We start from the raw sequence: 9,968 nt of genomic DNA on the forward strand, positions 1-9,968 counted from the left end.
GGTCAACCTATAGGCCTACCTTGATGATTCTGTGTGTGTGTGTGTGTGTGTATGTGTCTTATTTAGAGGAGACTCAGAATTGCTAATGATAACAATAAAAGCTGTGTTGTCTTTTGATTGCAATATCCGTTTCATTAACATACATTTACACTTTTGTCCAACACAACTTATTATATCAACTAGATGCACCGCATAGCGGTACACAATATGACCGCCACTTAGTTCTGCACATTCTCTCCACAAAAATAAATTATGCTCGTCAACTATCCTGTATCTCCTATTTGTGCAGCCTATATGCATTTAGCCCATGTATAAATGAGTGTGTGCATATGTGAGTTTGCTTTCGTTTATAGAAGTGTGTGTCTGTGTGTGTGTGTGTGTGTGTGTGTGTGTGTGTGTGTGTGTGTGTGTGTGTGTGTGTGATTGTGTGTGGGCGTCTCTGTGTGTTTGGATGTGTGTGTGTGTGTGTGTGTGTGTGTGTGTTTGTGTGTGGGCATCTCTGTGTGTTTGGATGTGTGTGTGTGTGTGTGTGTGTGTGTGTGTGTGTGTGTGTGTGTGTGTGTGTGTGTGTATGTGTGGTTGTGTGTGGAATCTGTGGATGTATGTGTGTGTGTGTGTGTGTATGGGTGTGTGTGTATATGTGAGTGTGACTATCATTATTAAGCAAGCCTTCGCATAATAGCATCATCTGCAGGCTGATGGGTGTACAGTCACTAAATTAATTAAAATTAAAAATTAATTTATTTTATAGCCCCCATGGATGAAATTCCACAAAACGTGGCATACTCAGGATGTCAGGTTAATCATACACATGGAATTTGGTGCACTTCATTCGCTTGTTAAGTCCGACGTCACGGACCCAGCAGCTATATTGTGAAAAGACGTTTATTAGCGCAGCCAGACGGGTTTTGCTACTTGTAAACTTTGTCATCACCACCTTCGTTTTAGCTGTTTTAAAACAAAATCGCTAAACTTTAACAAAGTAATCACTGTAGCTATGCAGCCAGATGATATATGAATGGGTAACGTCCAGGCTTCCGCGAAAAATATAGTTTTGATTAGGTTGAGGCAACAAGTCCTTATAAGATGACAATTTTCTTAAAGGCTAATCAGAATAGCGGAAAATAATAGTTTATTTTACTGTCTATGGAGAATAACATGCGAGTTTGAAAGCCGTTGGACCCAGAAAACTATTTCTTATCCCATTATTACATCATCACTTAATAACCGAATAACATCTCATCTGAAGATAGGGGCGATAAAAGCAGTATAATATTGCATTATTATTTTTTACCATGTGGGTGCAAATCACAGATGACTGGTTAGAAGCTAAGTTGATGCGGGCTCTTGAGACCAACATACCATAAACATTTTGTCATCCTCGCTGTCACGGTTCAGGTAGTTATTCAGGTGGGTGGGGGTGGAGTGGCCCCCGGGGACCATTTTTTTTTTTTTTCCGTAAAAGTCTACTGGGGCTACAGGCCCACCGAGTTTCATGTGCCCCGCTGTTACGGTGTTCTGGGAATCGTTGACCAAAAATTTAGGAAGTACAGTAGATGACAGGGGGGGGGGGGGGGACTTTGACAATCACTATATGACCGCTACGCTAGCTATGCTATAAAGGCACTCATAATAAATTGATTGAGATTCAGAAGACTCTGATTGGTAGGTCATGCGACATCAGTGGGTGGGGCTGGGGCCGGTGAAGCTTGATTACAGATATTGAACACACAGTCGCACACACAGACACAGAGATCGCAAACAGAGAGCAACAGAATGTGTGCATGGACAGCTGTGTGTGTGGCTGTGGTCTTGTCTCTCAATGCTCGAGGTACGTGCTGAAACTCAAGTATGTGTGTGTGTGTGTGTGTGTGTGTGTGTGTGTGTGTGTGTGTGTGTGTGTCTGTGTGTCTGTGTGTCTGTGTGTGTGTGAATGTGCAAGCTGTGTGTATGTCTGCTGTTTGCTTTGTTATCATCTAGTCTTGTTGTCTTGTTTTGTCGGTACCTGGTTGTGTGTTTCTTGTTTGAGGCTGGTCAGTATTTCTGTCTTCTGACTGGTGATTACATAACTGTACAGTAAGTTCAAAGCCACTCTTTTCAGATCCTGTAATAGTCCTGTAATAGACCAGAAAGCTGGTAATTACAAATGTTGAAAAAGTAATTTGCTATTATTATGCTACGCTAACAATTTGCTATTATTTTAGCAATATAATGTGTACTGTATATTGTCACGTCTATTTTTTATCTGCATGTTGTGTGGATACTAGCATCTGTCTACATGGCCAGTTGCCTTACTCTAAAAAAATATTTCCTTATTCCTTGTTATTGATGCATTCCTGGCAGCACCCTCTGCTTAAAGTCCAACATCATAAAACGCCTGAATGTGTGTCCAAACTGAGTGGCAGGAGCATCTAAGCCACCTGAAATCGCTCATGTTCTCTGTTAATTAGCATCTCCTGCACGGTTATGCTACCATAAAAGGTTAGCCGTCCAAATTACCTGGATATCCAGGTATCTTTATGATAAGCTTTGGTACGTGTCTGTGAAGTGAATGAAGTTTATATAGAGTATTCCCATAAAGCATTTGTTCTGTTTAATGTCTGAGAGATCTAGGGAGTGTTTTGAGTTGTTTATGACTTGTTCCAGTAACACTTTATTTCAAGATATCTACATAATAGTGACATGACTCTCCCATAACCCTAACACTAACCTCTTGACAAAAAACAAATGATACTTGACATAAGACAGTGACACAAGTGTTAGGTCATACACGTTTGACTTGTTTATAATGTCTATGACACATTCATGACAGTATCATATCACTCTTATGTGGATACCTTCAAGTGTAACCCTTGTTACATACAAACGGTATGTCTGAAAAAAGGTGGTAGAATGTTTTTCTTTTTTTTTTTGAGGAACTTCACTAGTAGTCTCACCTACTTACTGTTATTGAACCTACAGTGTAGGTCAGATATGTCTGTTTTTTACAGTGGAAAATATGTGTGTTTTTTACAGTGGAATTCCATTATTAATTTAGCTAATTTAGTTTGTTTTTTATGCCCCTTTTGATGTGCCTGTTTCAGATGTGAGTGAGCGCTTTAAAAGGTAGACAATAAATAAACATGTTTCTCAATACATTCACTCAAAATGTGTCATTACCAGCTGCCTATTAGCCTATTTGTATTTCACAAGATGTCGCCACTGTGTAAACTAACTTCCTCTGGAACAGCTCAGTCTATAGGAAAGACAGAAGCAGGAAGATGTTTTACCCTGCCAATTAAGGCATCATTAACATCAACTAGGCCAGACACCTGGACACTGTGGAATTGGTTAATGGCTGCCGGAAATGTTTGAAGTCTAAAGTGTGTGAGTCTCTGACTGCTGTGTGATGTTCTGTCTCTCTTTTCAGATGTGTCAGCGCAGTTAAATGGTGAGTTGACCATGTCACTTCCTGCTATCTGATAGACACCTATAAGAATCTCCACTTGATTCACAGTGTCATTTTTCCTCCATGTCGAATTATATGATTTCTCTTTTTCAGAGTTTATCAGGCCACCAGTCCTTCTTTTCTCACATGATGCCACTCGTCTCTCTATCTCTTTCTCTCTCGTATAAAACCTGAAACAGAGTAGATAGTTTAAGAGTTCAATGTTGAAAGTGTAATTAATGTATAATGATTCATATATTTTAATGGATGTTGATAGATAGTTTAATGGGTAGATGATTGAATAATTTGAAGAAGATGAATGGATAGAAAGTTGGATAGAATGTGCCTTATATCCTTGTAGAATGGAGAGACACAGAGAGCTGGCCTAGTTCAGAGCGGTAGATAAAACAGAGTGGCGACACTCCCATAGACCTCCATAGGAAAAAATGGCAGCGCTTTTTCCAGGCTATTTCCTCCTTATGGGGCTTTTAGAACTGTTTACAGCCAATCTCTTGGTCAGTAGTCAATGAGTTAATTGATTACACCTTCCAGCATCAGAAGTACATCCCACCCTCCTGTGATTCAGCCATTCAGCACAGGTTTTTTTGAAACTTTTGATCGTGGCGGCAACATCAAAGAGTGTCGCAACTCTCTCTATCTATTGCTCTGGCCTAGTTGAGCAGAAAGCAGTTGATACAGGTACAAATCAGTCTAACTGCCTCTTTGATGGGGCCTAGTTGAGCAGCTGGCAGTTAATACAGGTGCAAATCAGTCTAATTAGCCTTAGTCTTTTTCAAGGCTTACGTTAAATGGTTGAAACTGAATTAGAAGCAGACATTTTGGTTAGGAGGTTTTGGTTTTGTATTTTCATTCACTGCAATAATAATAATACAAACATACAACATTGTTGGTGGTTGTGGCCTCACTGGCTGTCTCTCAAGTTCTGGCAGGATGCTACACATTTTGCAGTCAGAATGGCCACACACTCATTCTCTCCAAGGATGTACAGTAATAGCCTGGCTAGCGAACTACCACTTCTCAAGTGAGACGTGGTTTGGCAACCAAACGTTCATTTTCTCGTATTTGAAGAAATGCACAGATCCGCTCATTGGGCACCACGGATGTCTATCAAATGTGTCTGCGCATAGCTCACCATCGTCTTGCTTCCCCCCTGTTCTGTGATTGGTCCCTTATCTCAGGTAAAAAAATAGTTTGTAGTTGGGTCTGTTTTTCTTGCCACTGTAACATTGTCCTGGGCCTCAGTGATGTGGGATGGTGTGAGTCTCAGGAGTAAGTGGGCTACCTATGTTTTGCTCTTGGCTTTTCAGAGCTAGATGGTGGAGCATTACATTAATACACAGGATTAGATGTTAAAATCCCTTGTGCCAAAATCCAAGGCAAACACACATTAAGAAGCCCCTGTCCAAAATTAACTTAAAGAAGCAGGCTAACCACCAACCTGTTAACCAATGGTCACAAACACAAGACAGATGGCCAATCCCACAGCAGTATATGGTATACAGCATGTCATTGGAGTTATCAAGTGGGCACCCTCATTCACCGATGTTTCGTTAAGTTAGGCCCACGACACCTCATGAAGGCTTAACAGTGAAACCAGCGTCCTGGAGACACTCCCCTCCATGCTGCCACCATACTACTACATTGCAACAAACAAACCAGCTAGTTTAGCTTGTGCTACGCTACATGCTACCACCACATGCTGCCTCCATATTACCACATTGCAACAAGCCAACACACCATACTACCACATTGCAACAAACAAACCAGCTAGTATAACTTGTGCTACATGCTACCACCACATGCTGCCTCCATACTACCACTAGTTTAGCTTGTGTTACGCTACATGCTACCACCACATGCTGCCTCCATACTACCACATTGCAACAAGCCAACTTGCTTGTCTTAGCTTGTGCTACATGCTACCACCCCCATCACAAAGTAACCAAATACTCTTAACTATCCTAGGCATGGTCCGTCCCGTCGGTGTGGACTGAACCATACACTTAACCCTCATCTTGTCCTTGGGGTCAATTTGACCCCAAACAATGTTTAACATCATAAAATATATGGTTCACTTTTTTTGTTTTGCTTCAAGTTTCATGACTTTTCCTCATTTGAAGGGTACAACAGAGTAAACATGAAATTTGCACAAAAATATGTTTCCAATGTCCTGTAAAAAAAATAGTTACGTTGGTGTTCTTGGGGTCAATTTGACCCCATTTTTATGAAACATGAGGTAAATGAATATTTGACACAATATGAATATTATTACTGTAATAGTATGAGAACATGTACTTATTATCATTATTACATAAACAAGTACATATTACATATAAGTTATTTTGGCAGGTCTGAAAAAGTCCAAAAACTCAGCCTTTGGGCTGTTGACACTGGATTGGCCATATTGCCAGCCAGGGTTCCAGGGTTCATAAAGGGGTGTGGGGGGGTGGGATTGTTTTTTAGGGCTTTTGATGGTGGTTATTACACTCTTGTTAAGTACCTACCACAAAAAAAACTGGGTAAAAAAAATTATTTCAATCATTTTTTGAGAGTTTTGTTAGCTGGGGTCAAATTGACCCCAAGGACAACGAACGTCGGTAAGATTTGAGGACAACATGAGGGTTAAAAACCATAAACCTAGGCACCGTGTCTCAAACACAAAACAAATAAGCCAGCTAACTTACCTTACCCCAGGAAGTAGAGTTTCTCCTTACCCACAACCATTCACTTGCTCGTTCTGCTGCCAAAGACATGTTACTAACCACTTGCCCTAGACTTCGTCCACGAATGCCCAACTCAGACAGCAAGCCAATAGCAGATCTGGCCACAAACCCTCGTGCACCAACTTCAATAGGCCAATAGTGAGTTAGCCTGACTCTCGCCAGATCCTTGTAGTTCTGACATGGTCCACCAGAGGCGTTTCGCTCCACACAAGGATCTGGGATCGAGGGCAATGCAAACTCCTTCAAGGCAGCAAAAAATAATGAACCAATCAGGATCGCCGGGCGGGATTTCATAGATGTGATGTAGCGCCGAAGTGACTGTTTGATTCAAACAACAATGGTGGCACGCAGCGAGGAGTCGTGTGCTGACATTGATTTTGCTATTTCAACTGTTTTGTCGAATCTATTGAATATTCATTCTTTAAAAGATGAACAGAGAACGGTTTTGAAGGCATTTATTGGTGGCAAGGATGTTTTCGCTCTTCTTCCGACCGGGTTTGGCAAGAGCTTATAGTAGCACGACATTCAAGACAACGGACAAGTGGTTTATCCAATCACATACAAGGATTTTTTTTACAAGGCCCCGCCTTCTGAAATACACCTCCTATTGAAGCATTCAGAGCGTATATCTAGGTTGTTTGGTTGCCGGTGTTGGATAATTTCCTTAGGCTCTTTCTAGTTTTTTTGCATTCAGAATCAATCCATTGGTCTAATTTACTTTTCTTTAGTTTGTTTTTAATTGCGGGCAAATTTGACATTTGAGCCACATGTTGGAATATCTGGTGTAGATGGTACACGGCCAAGTTTATACCTTATTTACCATGAGGGTAGTTTGTAGATTAAAAAAAAAAAATAGTCCAGGAGTGATTGTGTTTCTAGGTGACCTATTGACATATGATAGCTTTCGGAAATGTCTTTATCATATAATATGATTTCATGCATTTTCCAGGCTTTGTGTAAATGCTGAGGGTCTGTGTTCTGTTCCGTTGTCAGTGGCTTGACTGTGAAGACTCTCACAAAGATCCTATTTAAATATGTCATGGCGTAATCCACAGTAACTGCCAAAAGCTGAGCCGAAAGCTCAACCAAGGGAGTCTCCCCACAGCCTACCATTGGCAACACCCTGGTTTCGGCAGAAGTTCCCTCCCATAGGCATTTGTGGACCTGCTAGTTCTGTCTAGGGGAGTAAGTAGGGAAATAGATGTTATCTCCTGTAATTAACTCATCACCTTGTGAGCTGACAAGTCAAGTCCCTGACCAGTTCCAGAATTTAGATCTTTACAGATCATAACATGCCCTGGCCTTGTGTCTGAAAGAGCCTGATTTCTCTCTCTAGATAAAAAAAGATATCATTATTGTAGTAGGAGGACTCAATTGGGTGAATATAAATTGCACAGAGAAAGAGGTTTTGAGGTATCAATATGGGTTCTTCTTTTATTTTCAGCCACATATTATTCTTTTTTCCTTTTTGATTATTTCTTTAATCTTCTATAATTTCTCTCTCTCTCTTTCTCAGTTTGTGGACAGGCACCCCTCAATGACCGTATTATGGGTGGGCAGGACGCAAAAGCAGGCGCATGGCCATGGCAGGCCAGCCTACACCGCGGTGCTCACTTCTGTGGGGGGTCCCTCATCGACAAGGACTGGGTGATGACGGCTGCACACTGCTTCGACAGGTGAGCTACCAAGAACAGTGAGCCATCCTCCTTTTCTTTGTGAAGTGACTGCCGCAGTTGAGGGCATTCTTTTCACAGTAAGTCACAGGGAGAATAAGCCCTAAAATAGGTCATAGGGTAGACGCCTTGATGCCTGAAGGTGATGAGGAGAGGATTATAACCAAAACACATCAGTCTAGTGGTGTGTATTCATGTGTAAAGTGTGTATCACAATGAAATTGCGACCTAGTTCAGAGCATGTGCAGAACCTGCTTACAGAGTTCTGCGCTGCAGTACACACAGGAGGGGGAAGTGCTGACAACAGGTGCTAACACCCATGAGATTTCGCTTCCTTGTTACCATGTCCACCTCTTCAGGTCTGAAGCGTGTTTATTTTTTCATGTGTTAAGTCCAGATGCATCATCCTCTTCCTCTGCAGCATGAGCACCTATGGCCTGGTCGTCTACCTGGGCCGACAGAATCAGCAAAGCTCAGCTAACCCTAATATGGTTTCCAGGGGAGTTCTAAATATAATCAAACATCCCAGTTACATTTCCGAGACCCATGATAATGACATCGCCCTCCTCCGTCTGTCCTCCTCCGTCACCTTCACCAACTACATCCGCCCTGTCTGCCTGGCAGCAGCTGGCAGCACCTTCGACTCTGGCGCCAAAACATGGATCACCGGATGGGGACACACCGCAATGGGCGGTGAGTACACATACACACACACACACACACACACACACACACACACACACACACATTATAGTCAGTTCAGTCTCCACACATGGTGTGACAACATTGTAACTATACAAATAGGCCCTTTCGTTCTGTATTATTTATGGGCAGATATTTACTTGGAACTATATTACGCCTAATCACAGGCGAAGCACCGCTAGATAGGCGCAAAGTTCTCACGTAGCACTTGAAAACTCCCAACTTCTAGATTCGACTGGAACTTCACGAAATGGGATTCAAGTGCTGCTGCGTGAGAACTTTTCGCCTATCTAGTGGTGCTTCGCCTGTGATGAGGCTGAATATAGTTCCAAGTAAATATCTGCCCAGGTAAGAGCCTTGTTCGATTTTGCATTATGATTTGTACTCGTTTTGAACACACGGCTCCCAAGATATATTTAGAAAAAAATGTAAATGTCTCGGTCACTTTTTTTGGAGGATGTGCTAACACCCTTCATTTACAGCAACTGTGCTAAGCTAAAGCTAGAAACGCTGCTCCCAAAGCAGGACAATGCCCGGACGGATTTTAACCGGATTTTTTTCACTGTGCTAACTTTTTGGGTGGCGTATTCCTTTAAGTCATCCCAGAGTTCCTACAGTGTGTGAACACAAACAGGAAAAGCCCTTGGAACTGTGTAGTTCTAGTGGTAGCCTCTCCAGTTAGTAATTAGTCCTGTGTTCCTAATATATATATGTGAGTGTGTGTGTGTGTGTGTGTGTGTGTGTTTGTGTGTTTCCAGTCCCTCTGCCCTATCCAGGGACACTGCAGCAGGTGCAAATTCCAGTGGTGGCATCGTCAGACTGCCGTACGGCTTACCACCCAATTGCTATCACTGACAATATGATTTGTGCTGGATTACTAGGACAGGGAGGCAAGGACTCATGCCAGGTAAACAGACAGACATATACCGTATGCAGACACACGTCACTATGCACACATTTCAGTAAGGCAATTTTGCCTCATTTGTACAGGTTCGAAACTCAGGGCGGATTGAATTTAGTTTACTGAATGACAATGTTCCCATTTCCTTAAGTTAAAGAAAAGTTTCTGTGTGTGTGTGTGTGTGTGTGTGTGTGTGTGTGTGTGAAGGGAGACTCCGGTGGTCCAATGGTGGTTATGCAGGACTCTGTATGGGTCCAGGCGGGGATCGTGAGTTTCGGCGTCGGCTGTGGCGAGGTGGAATTCCCTGGAGTAAACGTCCGCGTCTCCCAGTATGAAAGCTGGATCAACTCCACAATCACCACAGAGCATCCAGGCAGTGGAGCCGGCAGTGCTGGAGGGGCCCCCAACCTCCTCACAGGGCTCCTCACCCTCTCGCTCTACCTCCTCATCTCTGCCTGACTCTTCTACTGACCCCCACATCACTAGCATCACAGGTCACCACAGGTTCACCACTATCATCA

General features: G+C 42.5%; 2 protein-coding genes across 2 annotated transcripts in view; one reads left to right on the forward strand and one right to left on the reverse strand.

Annotated features, from left to right (window-relative positions):
* si:ch211-152f22.4 (E3 SUMO-protein ligase ZBED1) overlaps nt 1-9,968 on the reverse strand; it is a 119,207-nt gene that overhangs the window by 55,448 nt on the left and 53,791 nt on the right. The gene's annotated exons all lie outside the window — the stretch shown is intronic.
* LOC134070470 (chymotrypsin-like protease CTRL-1) lies at nt 1,758-9,906 on the forward strand. The gene is made up of 6 exons (XM_062526846.1): nt 1,758-1,831; nt 3,410-3,430; nt 7,688-7,847; nt 8,272-8,534; nt 9,305-9,453; nt 9,655-9,906. Exons 1-6 carry the CDS (start codon nt 1,777-1,779, stop codon nt 9,904-9,906), a joined length of 900 nt encoding a protein of 299 aa, XP_062382830.1. The 5' UTR covers nt 1,758-1,776.

The sequence above is a fragment of the Sardina pilchardus genome, chromosome 22 (genome assembly GCF_963854185.1).
Source record: "Sardina pilchardus chromosome 22, fSarPil1.1, whole genome shotgun sequence".
Classification (NCBI taxonomy): Eukaryota; Metazoa; Chordata; class Actinopteri; order Clupeiformes; family Clupeidae; genus Sardina; species Sardina pilchardus.